Below are 19072 nucleotides of genomic sequence, written 5' to 3'. Positions count from 1 at the left end.
GTCCTCTGTATCAAGGAAAGTGTTCCCTCTCTTTATCCTTGAGAGGTCCTACCCTCTTCCTAGTTATCCTCTTGCTGTAGGTATAGTATTCCTTGGGATTCTCTTTAACCCTATTTGCCAAGGACTTTTCATGGTCCTTCCTGGCTTTCCTAATTCCCTTCTTGAGTTATTTTTTGGTTCCTCAAGAGCTCGGTTTGATTCTAGCTTCCTAGACTTTACGTACTTTTTCCTTTTTCTTGGACTAAATTCATCACTGTTCTTGACCTCCAAGGTTCTCATACCTTGCCATCCTTGTCCTTCCTTCTGAACAGAACATACCCGCCTTGTACTCTGTGCAGCTGGTTTTTAACACTCTCCACATCTGATGTAGGCTTGCCCAAAAATAGCTGTTCCCAATTTCTAGTTACACACACAAAATGCTGGAGGAACTCAGCAAGGGCAGGCAGCACCTAACCAAAAAGAGTAAACAGATAACGTTTTGGGCAGAGACCCTTCATCAGGACTGGAAAGAATGAGAAGTCAGTATAGAAGGTGGGGGGAGGGGAGGAATAAGTACAAGTTGGTAGGTGATAGGTGAGATCAGGAGAAAGGGAGGGGGTGAAGTAAAGAGCTGGTAAGTTGATTAGTGAAAGAGATAAGGGGTTGTGGGGGATCTGACAGGAGAGAAGACCATGGAAGAAAGGGAAGGAAGAGGGGCACCAGAGGGAGGTGATGGGCAGGTAAGGACATAAGGTGAGAGAGTGAAACGGGAATAGGGAACGGTGAAGGGGGGGCAATTACTAGGAGTTCGAGAAATTAATGTTCATGCCATTAGGCTGGAGGCTATATTACTCCTCCAGCTTTAGAGTGGCCTCATCGCGGCAATACAGGAGGCCACGGACTGACAAATGGGAAGTGGAATTAAAATGAGTGACCACAGGGAGATCCCGCATTTTTTGGCCGAGAGAACGGAGGTGCCTCGCGACCTTGCTTCCTTGTTCTCTCCACGAAAGCCCTATCCTTCTGTGACCCCTCAGCTGAAGCCTCTGGTGGGTTTCCAACTGCCGCTGAAACGCAGTAGAGGATATATGGACTACATGTCCCGAAAGGCAGTTCGAGGAAGGAAAGCGCAGGCGTAGTAGGGTCCTAGGCTTCGGTTGGCGGGAGAGGAGCAGAGTTAGGTACGGCGGGTAGGGGCAGTTTGTCAGTGAGAATCACTCGTGTGCTAATAGAGGAGATGTAGAGGGAGGGGGCGATACGCGAGGGGGAGAGGGGAGAGGGGAGAGGGAGAGGGAGAGGGAGGGGGAGGGGGAGAGGGAGAGGGAGGGGGAGGGAGGAGAGGGAGAGGGAGGGGGAGAGGGAGAGGGAGGGGGAGAGGGAGGGGGAGAGGGAGAGGGAGAGGGAGGGGGAGGGGGAGAGGGAGGGGGAGGGGAGGGGGAGGGGAGGGGGAGAGGGAGAGGGAGGGGGAGAGGGAGGGGAGGGGGAGGGGGGAGAGGGGAGGGGAGAGGGAGGGGAGGGGAGAGGGAGGGGAGGGGAGAGGGAGGGGAGGGGAGGAGGGAGGGGAGAGGGGGGGAGGGGAGAGGGGGAGGGGAGGGGAGGAGGGAGGGGGGAGGGGAGGGGGAGGGGGGAGGGGGAGGGGGAGGGGAGGGGAGGGGAGGGGGAGGGGAGGGGAGGGGGAGGGGAGGGGAGGAGGGAGGGGAGGAGGGAGGGGGAGGAGGGAGGGGGAGGGGGAGGGGGGGGGAGGGGAGGAGGGAGGGGAGGAGGGAGGGGAGGGGAGAGGGGGAGGTGAGGGGAGAGGGGGAGGGAGGGGGGAGGGAGGGGGGGGAGGGGAGGGGGAGGGGGAGAGGGGGAGGGGAGGGGGAGGGGGAGGGGGAAGGGGAGGGGAGAGGGGAGGGGAGGAGGGAGAGGGGGAGGGGAGAGGGGGAGGGGAGAGGGGGAGGGGGGAGGGGGAGGGGGAGAGGGGGAGGGGAGAGGGAGAGGGGGAGGGGAAGGGGAGGAGGGAGAGGGGGAGGAGGGAGAGGGGGAGGGGAGAGGGGGAGGGGGAGAGGGGAAGGGGAGGAGGGAGAGGGGGAGGGGAGGAGGGGGAGGGGGAGGGGAGGAGAGGAGGGAGGGGAGGGGAGGAGGGAGGGGAGAGGGAGAGGAGTGGGAATGGAGAGAGGGGTGTAGGGAAGATGAGAAGGGGTTGGGGGAGGGTGAGGGGTTGTAGTGGGGTTGGGGGAATGTGAGGGGGTGTAGTGGAGTTGGGGGAGGGTGAGAGAGGTGAAGAGTGAGAAAAGGAGAGGGGTGTTTGGGGGAGGTGGGACGGGGAGGGGATGGAGGGAGTGCTGTGGGGAAGGGGGGATGGGGGAGTGGAGAATGTGGGTGGAGTAGGAGAGGGGTGAGAAGGGGGAGGGTTGATAACCGGGGATGGGGAGAGAGAGGGGTAGATGGGTAGATGGGTGATGCGGGGGGAGGGCGAAGGGGGAGATGCAGGAAGGAGGGAGAGTAACTTACATAGGGAGTACTTGCATAACTGCCTATGTAAGCCAATTTCTGGTGTTCTGTCCCTAATCCTCGTCTGCAGATGGTCATATTTAATTTATAAAATGATGTAATTTTTTCATGACTTTTTGTATTAAATGTGAAAGGGTGAGTGATGTCATCAAAAAGGAAACAAAGCTGATTGTGACTTTTTACCTGTAACTAACTTTAAATTCAAACAATTTATCTTAAATGATTTTGTTCATGATTTTAGTGTCCTTTCTTTGTTTTCTTTCTTTTTTCTTATTTTTTGTTTGCCTTCTGTGTATAATATTGGTTTACCCACTGTTTCATATCCTGTCTCAGCACATGTACCAGGCGGTCACTGAAACTTCTGTTCAGTATGACTGAGGTAACGTATGTGTATGTTAATGTTGTGTTTACCAGAGATTGTATCGTTAATTAACCAAGCTAGGTTTTTAAAAGCTGCAGGTATGCCTTCAGTCCACTAGTCAAATGTAAGACAATATAAAGTTTGCATTTATATTGTAACTCATGTTAAATTATAAGAGAACAATTAAGCAAAAGAATGATTACCTGTCCATAATAGGGAAATGAAAATTTAGGAAAGGATCTCAAGCCAGGTGAGTCAGGGGGGTAAAATGATGGGTTGCATTTGGAAATATAAAAGAAGTTTAGCTGAGCAAAGTTTGATTTCATTGGTAGGGTAGAAATCCATACAAACTATTTAAAAAATGGTAACACTAGGAGTCAGGAAAGAGTGAAACTGATATTTGAATTGAATTGATTTTATTTCTTGCATCCTTCACATACGAGGAGTAAAAATCTTTACGTTATGTCTCCATCTAAATGTGCAAAGTGCAATCATAGTAATTTATAATAAATAGAACAGTCAATGTAATATAGAGTACACTCAAATCAGCATGAGTTCATCAGTCTGATGGCCTGGTGGAAGAGCTGTCCTGGAGCCTGTTGGCCCTGGTTTTTATGCTGTGGTACCGCTTCCTGGATGGTAGCAGCTGGAATAAATTGTGGTTGGGATGGTTTGGGTCCCCAATGATCCTATTTACACACCTGTCCTTGTAAATGGCCTGGATCATGGGAAGTTCACAACTACAGATGTGCTGGGCTGTCCGCACCACTCTGCAGGGTCCTGCAATTAAGGGAGGTACAATTCCCATACCAAGCAGTGATGTAGCCAGTCAGGTTGCTCTCAATTGTGCCCCCGTAGAAAGTTCTTACGATTTGGGGCCCATGCCAAACTTCCTCAATCGTCTGAGGTGAAGGAGGCGCTGTTGTGCCTTTTTCACCACACAGCTGGTGTATACAGACCACGTGAGGTCCTCAGTGATGTGGATGCCGAGGAACTTAAAGCTGTTTACCCTGTCAGCCCCAGATCCATTGATTTCAACAGGGGTTAGCTTGTCTCCATTCCTCCTTTAATCCACAGCCAGCTCCTTTGTTTTTGCGACATTGAGGGAGAGATTGTTTAGAGCAGAGCTGGAAGTTTGATGCTGGTTAACAGATTACTGGTGTGAACAAGATTGGACTGGACCTGAAGAGGAAATGGATTGAGTGAGGACCAAAGAAAAAGGGTTGGGGATCCAATATTTAGAAAGTGATACATACAAATTGTAAGAGGAACTCAGTAGGCCAGACGGCATCTGTGGGAAAGAGTAAACAGTCAACATTTTGGGCCGAGACCCTTCATCAGGACACTTTCAATTCTTGGCTGGATTTAGGAGAACTGTGGGAGGGATCTGCACCTGCTTTTCTACAAATTCTTCCCAGAATTCTGATCCTTGAAAACATTGTTTAAAGATACTACTTTTTTCATGTATGTTGATGACCTTCTGATCTAGCTTAGACCATAAAACATTGCAGAATTTGGCCATTCAGCCCATCGAGTCTGCTCCACCATTTCATCATGACTGATTCCGGATCCCACTCAACCCCATACACCTGCTTTGTCACCCTATCCTTTGATGCCCTGACTGATAGGGAAACGATTAACTTCCTCTTTAAGTATACCCACGGACTTGGCCTCCACTGCAATCTGTGGCAGAGCATTCCATCGATTCCCTACTCTCCGGCTAAAAAAAATTCCTCCTTAATCTGAAGATTCACCCCTCAGTTTTGAGGCTGTGTTCTCCAGTTCTGGACACCCCCACCATAGGAAACATCCTCTCCACATCCATCCTATCTAGTCCTTTAACATTTGGTAGGCTTCAATGAGATCTCCCCACATTCTTCCAAATTCCAGTAAGTACAGGTCCAGAGCTGCCAATCACTCCTCACGTTAACCCCTTCATTCTCAGAATCATCCTCAAGAACCTCCTCTGGACTCTCCAATGACTTAACTCTCAATCACTCTAATTTGTCACATTGCGTGCTTTTATGTGAAATTATGGTTTGTGGGATTGTTGGTTAGCAAGGTGGGAGCATTGTGTGGAAAAGAGAGAAGTGTAGGGGGAAAAAAACACTTTTTTTGGGTTGGTAGCCTGATGTCAGTGACTTGTCTCTAGTATTAACCCTGGGGCCTCAGCTATTTAAAAACTGAATAACTTGGCTGAAGAGCTCATGTATATACAATATATCTGACTTCTGGCTCAATATAATTTGACAAACAATCCACGGGTAAGGTGCAAATAATTGAACAGGTATTTAGATGGTTGCTTTGCTTTCCAGGGCATATTTTGAAGGTTAATGTAAAGGAGAAGAGAACGGAAGGTAGAATATTGGGAGAATATAGAATAGAGAATGAACCTTAAAGTACGAACCATTAAGATGTTGATTTGTTGAAGAATGTTCTGCAGGAATGAATGTAGGATATGTTTTGAAGCTGATTGTAGTCTTATCAGTTTTTGGAGAAATGGGTGTTGTTTTTGAGCTAGCCTGGTTGTGATTTAACAACCAACTCATTAAAAATGAAACAACTGCACTTCAGAAGGTTTGATGGTCAATATTTATAACCTTGTAATGCCTATGATGAAGTATAGAGTAATGGCCTTTGGCAGGCCATGATCAAATCATATCAAATATCTAATATATTAGTCCCATTTTGTAATGTTCAGCCTTTAGCCTTTGTTATCATGGTGATTCAAGTTTATTGTTATGGCATTAAAAACCCAGGATATAAGTGCCACAAAATTAGCTTCTTGCAGCAGCAGAATACTTTACTTACATGACAAGCTTATGCTTACATAAATTATACCTAGCTTATTATGAAAAGAATAATGAAAACAAATATCGCAACATTTGTGCAGGTTGAAGGAAATGTCTGAAGTAGAATTAAGGTTTCCAGATCAACATAAGAACTTGATGGCTGTTGTGGATCCTTGAAGTGTGGGTCTCCAGACTCCTGTATCTCCTGTCTCATGGCAGCAATGGGGGCCTGAGTTACAAGAGGAGGTTATGGAGAACAGAATTTTTTTCCCTCTGGACTGTCAGCTGATAGAGATATATAAGATCATAAAAGGGCATAGGATGAAAGTGCATAGTCTTGTACCTGGGATGGAGGTGCTAAAAATAAAGGACATGGTTTAAGATCAGCTACCAGAGATTTAAAATGGGCAGCAGGGCCATGTGAAGGGTGAAGTGTATTTGCAATGAGCTGGCTGAGGTGGGTACATTGGCCACATTTACAAACTGGGTAAATACATAGGAGGCATTAGGAGGCTATGGGCAGATAGGACGAGCTCACTGGGCAACACAGGTGGCATGGGCGAGTTGGGCCGAAGGACCTGTTTCCATTCTAATGAAAGGAAGTCATGCCTGGATATTTGGTCCTTGATAATGGATGTTGCCTTCCTGAGGCATTGCTGCTAGAGAGAGCTGTAACCATGATGGCAATACCTGAGTCTGCAAATAGAACATAGAAATCTATGCCACATTACAGGCCCTTCGGTCCACAAAGTTGTGCTGACCATTACCCTATTCTAGAAACTGCCTAGAATTTCCCTACTACATAGCCCTCTATTCTTCTAAACATGTACCTATGTAAGAGTCTCTTAGAAGACCCTATTGCATTCACCTCTACTATCATCGCTGGCAGTACATTCCACGCACCCACCACTCTCTGTGAAAAACTTACCTCTGACATTCCCTTGCACCTACTTCCAAGCACCTTAAAATTATGCCCTCTTGTGTTAGCCATTTCAGCCCTGGGAAAAAACCTCTGGCTATCCACACGATCAATGCCTCTCATAATCTTATACACCTCTATCAGGTCACCTCTCATCCTCCGTCGCTCCAAGGAGAAAAGGCAGAATTCACTCGACCTATTCCCAAAAGGTACGCACTCTAATTCAGGTAACATCCTTGTAAATCTCTTCTGCACTCTCTCTATAGTATCCACATCCTTCCTGTAGTACAGTGACCAGAAGTGAACACAGTACTCCAAGTGGGTTCTCATGGTTCTTGAACTCAATCCCACAGTTGATGAAGGCCAACACACCATACTCCTCCTCAACAACACTGTCAACCTGCACAGCAGCTCTGAGTGTCCTATGGACACAGACCCCAAGATCTCACTGATCCTCCACACTGCTAAGAGTCTTATCATTATTGTTACATTCTGTCTTCAAATTTGAACTACTAAAATGAACCACTTCACATTTGTCTGTGTTTGAACTCCATCTGCCACTTCTCAGCCCAGTTCTGCATCCTATTGTTGTCCCACTGTAACCTCTGACAAGCCTCCAGACTATCCACAACACCCCAAGCTTCTGTGCAATCAAACATTCTAACCCACCCATCTACCTCCTCATCACGCCATTGATAAAAATCACAAAGAGGATGGGTCCCAGAACAGATCCCTGTGGAACCCCACTGGCCACTGTCCTCCAGGCAGAATACAAACCATCTACAACCACCCTTTGCTGTCTGTGGGCAAGCCAATTCTGGATCCACAAAGCAAAATCTCCTTGGATCCCATGTCTCCTTACTTTCTGAATGAGCCTTGCATGGGGGAACCTTATAAAGTGCCTTGCTGCAATCCAAATACACTACGCCCACTGCTCTACCTTCATCAATGTGTTTTGTTACATCCTCAAAGAATTCAATCAGGCTTGTAAGGCAAGACCTGCCCTTGACAAAGCCATCTGACTATCCCTGATCAGATTATGTCTCTCCAAATGCTCATAAATCCTGCCTCTCAGGATCTACTCCGACAGCTTGCCCACCACTGAAGTAAGACTCACTGGTCTATAATTTCCTGGGTTATCTCTACTCCCTTTCTTGAACAAGGAAATAACATTAGTAGCCTTCCAATCCTCTGGTACTTCTCCCATCCCTATTGATGCAAAGATCATTGCCAGAGGCTCAGCAGTCTCCTGCCTCACTTCCCACAGTAGCTTGGGTATAATTAGCCCGGTCCCAGCGACTTACCTAATACCTTTCGAAAGCTCCAGCACATCGCTCAAGCATTTCAGTCTGCTGTAAGTCGTCCCCACAATTGCCAAGGTCCTTGTCCCGGGTGAATACTGAACAAGGTATTCATTAAGTACCTCTGCTACCTTTTTCGGCTCCATGCACATGTTTCTGCTGTTTGCTCCTGATTGGTCCTATTTTCAACGCTCATCGTCTTGCTCTTCACATACTTGTTTTCCTTAATCCTGCTTGCCAAGGCCTTCTCATGGCCCCTTCTAACTCTTCTAATTTCATTCTTGAGCTCTCTCCTGGCACCCTTGTAATTTTCTAGTGCTCTCACAGTGCCTAGTTTCTTGAACCTTTTGTGAGCTTTTCTTCTTAACTAGATTTTCTACGTCCTTTGTACACCATGGTTCTTTTGCCCCACCATCTCCTTTCCCTGCCTCAATGGAACATACCTATGCAGAATGCCATGCAAATGTTCTCTGAACATTTGCCACGTATCTGCCGTGCATTTCCCTGAGAACATCTGCTCCCAATTTATGTTCCCAAGTTCCTGCCTAATCATATTCCCCCCTCCTCCAATTAAATGTTTTCCCAAATTATCTGCTCCTATCTCTTTCCAGTGCTATGGTAAAGGAGATGGAGTTGTGATCACTATCTCCGAAATGCTCTCTCACCGAGAGATCTGACACCTGACTAAGTTCGTTTCCCAATACCAGATCAAGTACAGCCTCTCCTCTAGTTGACTTATCCACATATTGCATTAGAAAACCTTCTTGAACACACCTAACAAACTCCATCCCATCCAAACCCCTTGCTCTAGGGAGATGCAGTTAATATTAGGAAAGTTAAAAGCACCCATCACAACAACCGTTATTGCACCGTTCCAGAATCTGCCTCCCTATCTGCTCCTCAATGCCTCCGTTACTATTGGGGGGGGGGGTCTATAAAAAATACCCAGTTGAGTTATCGTCCATATCCTGTTTCTGACTTCCACTCACAATGAATCAGTAGACAATCCCTCCATGGCTTCCTCCTTTTCTGCAGCCGTGAAGCTCTCCCTGATTAGCAATGCCACACCCTCGCCCCTTTTGCCTCCCTCCCTGTCCATTTTGAAACATCTAAAGCCTGGCACACTCAGTAGCCATTCCTGTCCCTGAGATATCCAAGTCTGTAATGGCCACACGACATAGTTCCATGTATTGATCTACGCTCTATGTTCATCGGCCTTGTTTATGATACTCCTTGCATTAAAATAGACACATCTAAAACCATGCGGCTGAGTGCATCTTTGCTCTATCATCTGCTTATCTTTTCTCACGAACTCTACAAGCTGTCTCTACTCATGTGCCAAACCATTGCCTCTTGCATTCTTGTGCATTGGAATTTCTACACCAAACTTTGATGCAACTAGTCAGAATGCTTTCAACTGTACATCTGTAGATGCTTGTGTAGAAAAAAAATAGACATGTTGTGGTGTCTTCATGGATTAAGCCCAGGATCTTGACACCTACGAGCGAAACTGCTTCAAATGTTCATTTTGAATACCTAATTGCTGAGAGTACCAGTCTCAATATTTGTGGAAGTGAAAAAGTTCTGAAGAAAAGTGAACAAAATTCTTCCTCAAATCCCCTTTAAATTACATGTTCCATACGTAAAAGCTAAACCGGTTGTAAACATTTCTCTGTCTATACACCTCATGATTCTCTCTACTCCACTATCAGGTCGCCCTCAGCCTTCTCCACAGCAAGAAAAACAAACCCTCCTTGCTCCTCCAAGCTAAAAAGCTCCAACATTGGCAACAACCTGTGTACCTTTGCCAGTGCAAGCGTACCCTTCTAGTAGTGTGATGACTTCACAGTCTACTCTGGTTGTTGCCTAGCTAATGTTTTATCTTGAACTCTGAAGTTCCATAGTCTGTTATTAAAGTCAGTGACCTTGTATGCTTTTTTTTTTACCCACATTATGTACCCATTCTGCTACTTTCTTGTATTATTGGACATGAACACTAGTTCCTCCTGTGCTTGGTATTCCCTAGGAAATACTGAGAATGCCATTCTTTGTGTATGTCCTTAATTCTCTCAAGGTACATCATTTCACATTTTTTTACAGATTTAAATTTAGTCTGCTATTGTTCATTAAGACAGCTGTCATTGCATCCAACAATGCTGCCAACTTTTGTATCATTTGTGAACATTTACATCCTGATGAAGGGTCTCGGCCGGAAACGTCGACTGTACTTCTTCCTATAGATGCTGCTTGGCCTGCTGCGTCCACCAGCATTTTGTGTGTGTTCCAAATTGTCAATACAGGATTCCAGTTCCAATTTTTGCAGTACACCACTAGTTAAAACAGCACTCAACCATCATCTTCAAACTCTTATTACAGTACTAAAATAATTTCAGATCCAGTTTTGTTAAGTTGCCTTGATCAGTTTCCCTTGTGGAAGTTTGTCAAAAGCTTTGCTGAAGAACATATAGACTGTAGCAGCAATTTGCTGAAACATAGCAAAGATTTTCAGGCTGATAATTTTGAAATTGTATGGTAAAATTTGGCCAGTAGTGCTGTGCTGCCTCTTTCATAGAGCATCTGCCTGGCCTGCTGAGTTTCTCCAGCATTTTGAGTGTGTTGCTCGAGCATCAAATTGATTCTACTTTCTACTCTGCACTGCGCATATTTCTTTAAATTTAAATGAGAATGATTTCAGCTTGTAAATGGGAGATTAAAGTTAATTAAAGTAAGGAAGTTGAGTCTTGGAGGTGAAGAAACTAGCTTCAGTTTGAGAAAGAATAGATGGGTGAATCCTAATATGGGAGATGTGACAAATGTCTGCAGGTGCAAAGAATTGAGGTTATACCAAATACATTTAATTTAAAAATAAATCTTGTTATGTTTTTCTCTTCTTTCCCTCAAGTTGACTCTATGAAGCTGAGAGGAAATGGAGGCTTTACTAGAAGCAGTGCAAAACCTTGGCCAAGAAGGGTAAGTAGAATATTTTAATGTTATAGATGTGACTTTTTTGATCCAATATTTGAGGTTTTAATTCCTTCTTTGAAAATATAATTGACATTTTCTAAACTCTGTGTACAATTATTATTTATGCAGGCAGTTACAACAGGATGGTGTTGCTGACAACTGCTTTTGTAAGTTGGGCATGAATGAAGGTGGTTCTGGGGAGATGATCACAGATACAGCTGTGATGAGAGAGTGAGTAGGCATGGGAAGAGCAGCTTCTCTGACTCAGTGAGTGAAGCAGCACAATGTACCCAGCTCTGCTTGGCTTAACTCAGCTCCTGTTTGTTTTGGTTTGAGTGGAGAGGGAGAGCGAAGGCACAGGGAAATGTCCCATTCCCCCTCAGCAATGATGCCTATAGTGTATGGCAAACCATCCCATCCATCCTATCAGTCCTTCAAATGCTCATTCAAATGGACAATATGTACATAAGTCAGGTGTTTTAAACCTGAGGAAGGACTGTACCTATAAACTTCGATTCTTTTGCAATGGATTTTTCTTTAAGCGGATAATTTGCAGAGCTCCCTTGGTACAGGTAGGAAAGGAGTGGGAGTTGCTTTCTTGGTAAAAGAGGATGTAACAACAGTACTTAGAATATACCTGGAAGGATAATCCAGTGAGGCAAATACAGATAAAACTTAAAAAACAAGTAGTAGATGGTTACTGATAGGATTGTATTATAGCGCCTCCATCCCACCCCCTACCAATAGTCAGTGAGAACTGGAGGAGCAGATATGTAGAAGGATTGTAGCAAGTTGTTTGCATAGTAGGGTAACGTTGGTAGAGATTTAAATTTCCCTAAAAGTGGCTGGACCAACAATAGTGTAAATAACTTGGACAGAGTGAAATTTGTGAAGTGGGCCCAAGAAAGATTCTTTTCTCAATATACAAGTGTAACTTACTAATGAGGGTGCAATACTGCGCCTCAAAAGAAATGAGGTAGGGCAGAGGTGTCAGTGAGTGCTTTGAGTCTAGTAACCATAATTATTTTAGTTTTAAAATATGGAGAAAGGTACAACTGGTTCACAGGTTAAGGTCCTGAACTGGGCAAAGCAAATTTTGGAGCCATTAGGTGGGATTTTGCAGTAATTGATTGGGTGAGATTGTTTGCAGGGAAAGGAGTATATGCCAAATGAGAGGCCTTTAAAACTGTGGTGTTAAGAGTTCAGGCCCTGCTTGCTCCTGTTAGGGTGAGGGGCAAGGCTGCCGGTTTTGGGAACCCTCGCTGATTTGAGATATTGAAACTCTGGTTAAGAAAGAGAGGGAGGTATACACTGCACATAAGCATTTGGGAACTATTGAATCTTAATCAGTGCAAGAGGTGTGAGAGTGCATAAGAAATAAGTTAGGGAAAAAAGAGGAAATGTGAAGAATCTAGTAGGCAAGTTGAGGCAAAATCCCAAAAATTGGCAGGGAACTGATATTGGAGGCTTTAAGGTGGATAAATTGCCAGGGTCCGGGTTGGTGCATTTTCAGATCTTGTGGGAAGCAAGGGGAGAAATTGCGAAGGTCCAAGCAGAGATTTTGGATTTGCCTCTGTCTAGAGGTGAGGTTCTGGAGGACTGGGGAGTGACTAATATTTAAAAGGGGTAGTAAAACAAAAAGCCAGGAAACCACAGACCAGTGAAAGTGACATAGATGGAGAGTAAATTCCTGGAGGGGTTTCTGAGGGGCATGATTTATCAACATTTGGCACTGTCAGCACTGTGCCAAATTTGACATATTTGGAGTTCTTGGAATAATTAATCAAGAGGGTAGATAAGGGCAGGCCAGTAGACGTTGCCCGTATGGACTTTAATAAGGCCTTCAAGAAAATCCCACATGGCAGGCTGGTCTGGAAGGTTAAATCACATGGGATCCAGAGGCAGCTGATTGGATTGATAATAGGCTCACTGGAGGAAGCAGAGCAGAAAGTAATGGTCAAGGGTTGTTTTTGAGACTGTGCGCAGGGATCAGTTATTGTTTGTAATTTATATGAGTGATTTGGATGTAAATGTATAAGGCATCATTAGTAAGTTTGTAGATGATACTAAACCTACTGTGTTGTGTAGAAGGTTATAACAAATTACAAGGGAATCTTTATCAACTAGGTATGTGAACTGAGGATTGATGAATAGCTTTCAATTAAGATAAATGTGAGGTAATGCACTCTTGAGAGATCAGGCCAGATATGAGTTGTATAGTGAAAGCTAGGGCCCTGTGGAACATTATTTACTGGAGGGACCAAGGAGTGCAACTGACAAATGAGAAAATCTGCAGATGTTGGAAATCCAAGCAACACACACAAAATGTTGCAGGAACTCAGCAGGTCAGAGAGCATCTATGGAAAAAAAGTACAGTCGATGTTTCGGGCCAAGATCCTTTGGCAGGACTGGAGAAAAAAAATGAGTAGCTTTAAAAGGTGGAGAAGGGGAGAGAGATACACAAGGTGATTGGTGAAACAGGGAGGGGGACGGATGAAGTAAAAAGCTGGGAAGTTGATTGGTGAAAGAGATACAGGGCTGGAGAAGGGAAGTCTGACGGGAGAGAATAAGAGGCCAGGAGAACAGGAGAAAAGGGAGGAGGAACACCAGAGGGAGGCGATATGTAGGCAGGGAGATAAGGTGAGAGAGGGAAAAGGGGATTTGGAATGGTGAGGGGGGGTCATTACTAGAAGTTTGAGATATTGATGATCATGCCATCAGGTTGGAGGCTACCCAAATGGAATATAAGGTGTTGTGCTTCCAGCCTGAGTGTGGCCTCATCACGACCGTAGAGGAGGCCAAGGACTGACATATTGGAATAGGAAGTAGAATTGAAAGGGACGGTCACTGGGAGATCCAGTTTCTTCTAGCGGACAGAGTGTAGGTGCTTGGCGAAATGGTCTTCCGATCTTCATCGGTTCTCACCGATATACAGGAGGCCACACTGGGAGCACCAGACACGGTATATGACCCCAACAGACTCACAGGTGAAGTGTCGCTTCACCTGGAAGGACTGTTTGGGGTCCTGAATGGTAGTGAAGGAGGAGGTGTAGGGGCAGGTGTTGCACTTCTGCTTGCAAGCAGAAGTGCCAGAAGGGAGATCAGAGGGGAAGGATGAATGGACAAGGGAGTCGTGTAGGGAGCAACGCCCGCGGAAAGCAGAAAGTGGGGGGGGGGGAGGGAAAAATATGCTTGGTGGTACGATCCCGTTGGTGATGGCAGAAGTTCCGGAGAATTTTGTGCTGGGTGTGGAGGCTTGTGGGGTGGTAGGTGAGGATATGTCAATTCATGTCCCCTACTGTTGCGATGAGGCCACACTCAGGTTGGAGGAACAACACCTTATATTCCGTCTGGGTAGCCATCCAACCTGATGGCATGAACGTTGATTTCTCGAACTTCAGGGAATGGGCACCACCCCCCCCCCCACCATTCCCCATCCCCTTTTCCCTCTCTCACCTTATCTTCTTGCCTGCCCATTGTTTCCCTCTGGTGCTCCTCCCCCATTTTCTTTCTTCGATGACCTTCTGTTCTCTCCTATTGGACTCACCCTTCTTCAGCCCTGTATCTCTTTCACCAATCAACTTCCCAGTTCTTTACTTCATCTCCCTTCACCTCCCGGTTTCACCTATCACCTTGTATTTGTCTCTCCCCTCCTCCACCTTTTAAATCTACCCCTCATCTTTTTTTCTTCAGTCCTGCCAAAGGGTCTCTTCCCCACCCTCCCCGGAAAAGTTGACTGTTTTTTCCATAGATGCTGCCTAGCCTGCTGAGTTCTTCCAGCATTTTCTGTGTGTTGCAAGGAGTGCAAGTGTCTAGTTCACTGAAAGTGCTGTCATGTTGAAGGCATTTGGCACACTGGTCTTCATCTGTCAGAGCATTGAAGATATTGGTTGGGAAGTCATGTTGCAGTTGTATAGACATTGGTGAGGCTGCATTTGGACCATTATGTACAATTTTGGTCACCCTCTTGTAGGGAAGGTGTTATTAGAGTAGAAAGAGTGCAGAGGAGATTTAATGGGATGTTGCTTTCATTTGGTGGTTAAGTTTCAAGAAGTCATGTGGACTAGCACTATTCCCTGCAAAGTAGGAGATTGAGAGATGACCTGATAGAAGTGTATCATGAGGGGTGTAGTTAGTCTGCTGCTTTTGCAGTGTGTTAAGTACAAAACTAGGCAGGAAGTTCTCAAAAATCACTGAGCTGGAAGCTTTCCAGGGTTTTCATGAGAAATTCTGTGAAAAGCTATTACAGGTTTCCCCTGCCATCCGAAGGTAGAATGTTCATATGAAACGGTTCGTAAGCCGGAATGTCGTAAAGCGAAGAAGCAATTACCATTTATTTATATGGGAAAAATTTGTGAGTATTCGCAGACCCAAAAATAACCTACCAAATCATGCCAAATAACACATAAAACCTAAAATAACAGTAACATATAGTAAAAGTGGGAATGATATGATAAATACACAGCCTATATAAAGTAGAAATACTTTTCCACAACCATTGCCTGCACTGTTCTCCGTAGCGAAAATCTCACGCAAGCGCCGTTGGCAGAAACATGGTGCAAGCACTCTCTAGTAACCTTTAAGCTATGAAGCTGCCAAATCATACCAAATAACACATAAAAATGCACAGCTGTTATAAAGGAGAAATAATGTATGTACAGTGTAATATCACTTACCGGAATTGGGACAGCGCTGAGCACACTGATGATGGTGTGTTAGTCTGAGTCTTTGGAGGTTGGGGTGGTGTAGTGGCCCCACCCTCCAGGCTGCCGACCGATACCGATCTGTGGAATGCAGCGGTAGCTGGAAGGCATACAGCACATCTTTAAGAAAAAAGCCGAAATAAACAAGCTAATTAATTAGGTGCTGCTAGGCATGTAAATGTCGGTCCAGATCAGAGGCGATTGCTCTGAAAAATTTTTGAGCATTCCCAGACCTAAAAAAATAACCTACCAAATCATACCAAGTAGCACATAAAACCTAAAATAACACTAACATATAGTAAAAGCAGGAATGATATGATAAATACACAGCCTATATAAAGTAGAAATACTTTTCTGCAATCATTGCAGCACTATCAAGTATAGCGAAAATCTCACGCAAGCGCTCTTGGAAGCACTCTCAGCGGAAACTCTCTCTCCAGTAACCTTTAAGCTATGAAGCTGCTGTCGCCTCAAAAACCGATCAAACCACCCATGACTACCTTTAAATTCCACTTTTGCAAAAATGTCTTTCATTAATATTGGAAAAATTTTGGCGTGTTCCCAGACCTGAAAAATAACCTACCAAATCATACCAAATAACACATAAAAATACTCAGCCTATATAAAGTAGAAATAATGTACGTACAGTGTAGTTTCACTTACCAGAATTGGAATGACAGCAAGCACATGGATGATGGTGTGTTAGGCCGAGGTTGCGGTGGTGGGAGGTACAGGAGACCAGTCACTAATGTCTTCTATGTCTGCCTGCCTCAATGTCGAAGGCCGAGGTTCGTCGTCTGCTGTGGCTGATGTGGACGGCTTGAAAAATGACAGTATGCTTGACTACTTAGCCTCACGCATTTTTCTATCATACAGTTCTTTGTAAGCACTCAAACCGTCCTGCAAATATGCCCTACCCCTACGTGCCCTTTCAAAATTAGAGTCATACTTTTCTGCAATCATTGCAGTGCTGTCAATCGCAGCAAAAATCTCACGCAAGTGCTTCACGTTCAGTTCCTGGACGACTTCACTTTCGGGCCGTTCGCTACTGCGTTCAGTTTCGATTTGTATCCTTTCCTCTTGCAATTGCATCAGCTCTTCATCTGTCAGTTCTTGGTCATGGGATGCCAAAATCTCTTCAACATCATCTTTGTCAACTTCCACAAACCCAGCCTTCTTAGCCAAAGTCACTATTGCCATATTTATTCTTGTCGGTTCGAAGCCTTTAAAATCGTTCTCTGCTTTGGGATACAGTTTCCTCCAAACACCATTTCTCATCGAAACTGTTAGCCTTTTGAAAGCATCTCCAAGGTTGGTGATTGCCAATTTTATATTGTATTCTTTCCAGATCTCTGGCAAAGATGCTTCGGAGTTGCCCTCTCTGTCAATGGTACTTACAATAAAACGCATCACATTTTACGTATAGTAAGCCTTAATTGTGGCTATTAGGCCTTGGTCACACAGCTGCAGCAACGATGTCGTATTCGGCAGTAAGAATGCAACACGAATGTTACCGCCATACTCGGTAAAGCCAGGTGGATGAGCAGCACAATTATCGACAATCACAAGACACCTATTGTCGAGGTTATTTTCTCTACAGTATTTTTCAACAAAAGGACTAACGTATCCACTCATGTACTCAGAAAAAATCACTTGGGTATTCCAACCACTTGGATGTGAACGGAACAGAACGGGAAGTGTTTTCTTATCAATGCCTTTAAGTGCCCTCGGATTTTCTGAGTGGTACACTAGTAGAGGCTTAAGGACAGCATCACCAGTGGTGTTAATAATAAGCGTTTGGGTAAACCTGTCTTTTGATGCCTTGTGTCCCTTAGCCTGCTTTTCCTCTATCAAAATAAATGTCTTGCTTGGCAATTTTTTCCAATATATTACAGTTTCGTCACAGTTAAACACCTGCTTATACGAATAACCACCTTCTGTAATTATTTTCTTCAGTTCTGCTGGGAACTTTTCAGCAGCTTCAGTATCAGCCGAAGCACTCTCTCCAGTAAACATTAAACTATGAAGCTGCCTTTGCCTCAGAAACCGATCAAACCACCCATGACTACCTTTAAATTCCACTTTCGCAACACTTTTATCACCATCGTCCAGCGCTTTCTGTTTCAGCTTATTAAAAAGACTGACTGATTTCTCCTTAAGTATAAGATAACTTAATGGAACACCACGCTTTGTACACTCATCAATCCACTCAAGCAATAGACTTTCCATTTTATCCATTATTCGGTGCTGACTAAAAGAGACCACTTTGCTATGAGCAGAACCAATAGTAACACCGCAGCTTTCAAGATTCTTTCTCTCTGCGTGTAAATAGTGTGAATGGTGGACGCAGGCATGTTCAACACGCGGACGATATCCTTACTTTGTTGACTACGATCAAAAGGCTTAATTACATCCAGTTTTACGCTAAGCGTAACATCCTTACGAGCTCTCTTAGGCTTTCCCAATACTTTCGAGCTCATCTTGCTAACGGATGCACAAAATAAATCGAGATAAAGCACAGATGCTCACGGACACATGTTTAAGCTACGGTGGCTAGAATGCCGTTCCGGGGGAGGAGCTTGGCTACTCGGGGTGTGTGCTGCCTTTTATTGCAAAAGCGAAAACACTTTTCATTTAGCGAGAACAGGTAACTAATGTAGGTCTTTCGTGACAGTGAGCTGTCGTAAAGCGAACATTCAGAAAATGGGGGCCACCTGTAATACCAAGGGCCCTACACTCGCTGTGCTCTGATAAACGTCCCCGATGGGTGGTTGGGAGACCCCTATGATCCTCTTAGCTGTTCTCACAGTACTCTGTAGAGACTTCTGGTCTGATGCTCAACTGCTCCTGCTGAAAGATGAACTTCCTCTCCAGTTTAAGCCTTCTGGCAGAGCCTTGCAGGTTTTTATCCTGGATCTCTTTGTATTTAATTGCATTCATCTTCCCATCAATCCTGACCAGATTTCTAGTCCTGCTACTGAAGAGTATCCTCATAGCATGATCATGCGAAAGTCTGCAGCTGCTGGAAGTCCAAAACAACACACACGTGCTAGAGGAACTCATCAGGTTAGGCAGCATCAATGGAAAAGAGTAACCAGTCGATGTTTTAGGCTGAGACCCTTCTTTAGGACTGATGACTCTTCACCAAAGTATGATGCCGCCTCCATATAGGGTTACCTGACTGAGGCACAGTATTAGATTTATGCCGCACGTATCTCTTAGTGTCAAAGCTAAAATATTCTACTTTAGTCTCTTCTGATGACAAGACCTTCTTCCACATCTTTACGATATCTTCTCAGTGACGGGCTTTTTAGGGGCAAGGATATGTTTTTTTTAGCAGGGGTTCTTCCTTGCCACTCTTCCATAAATACCCGCAACACACATCAAACTTGCTGGTGAATGCAGCAGGCCAGGCAGCATCTCTAGGAAGAGGTACAGTCGACGTTTCAGGCCTAACTGAGGAAGAGCTTGTAAGAGATTTGAAAGTGGGAGGGGGAGGGGGAGATCCAAAATGATAGGAGAAGACAGGAGGGGAGGGATGGAGCCAAGAGCTGTACAGC

The 19072-nt window shown here is 44.9% G+C and overlaps 1 protein-coding gene across 5 annotated transcripts in view; it reads left to right on the top strand.

The window, feature by feature from the left end:
* Positions 1-1130: 1130 nt before the first annotated feature.
* The window catches only part of cep63 (centrosomal protein 63), a 136971-nt gene continuing 119029 nt past the window's right edge, over positions 1131-19072 (top strand). For 4 of the 5 annotated variants that reach the window (XM_063046157.1, XM_063046155.1, XM_063046156.1 and 1 more), the window contains exons 1-2: positions 1131-1160; positions 10748-10815. In XM_063046157.1, coding sequence (XP_062902227.1) covers positions 10772-10815 — 44 coding nt within the window. In that variant the 5' untranslated portion in view covers positions 1131-1160; positions 10748-10771. Of the gene's footprint in view, positions 1161-10747; positions 10816-10938; positions 10977-19072 lie in introns of those variants that run through there. The other variant, XM_063046158.1, reaches the window with a different exon arrangement.

This window comes from Mobula hypostoma, chromosome 4 (genome assembly GCF_963921235.1).
Source record: "Mobula hypostoma chromosome 4, sMobHyp1.1, whole genome shotgun sequence".
Classification (NCBI taxonomy): Eukaryota; Metazoa; Chordata; class Chondrichthyes; order Myliobatiformes; family Myliobatidae; genus Mobula; species Mobula hypostoma.
The sequence above is the reverse complement of the archived record's forward strand: the minus strand, read 5'-3'. Positions and strand labels throughout refer to the sequence as shown.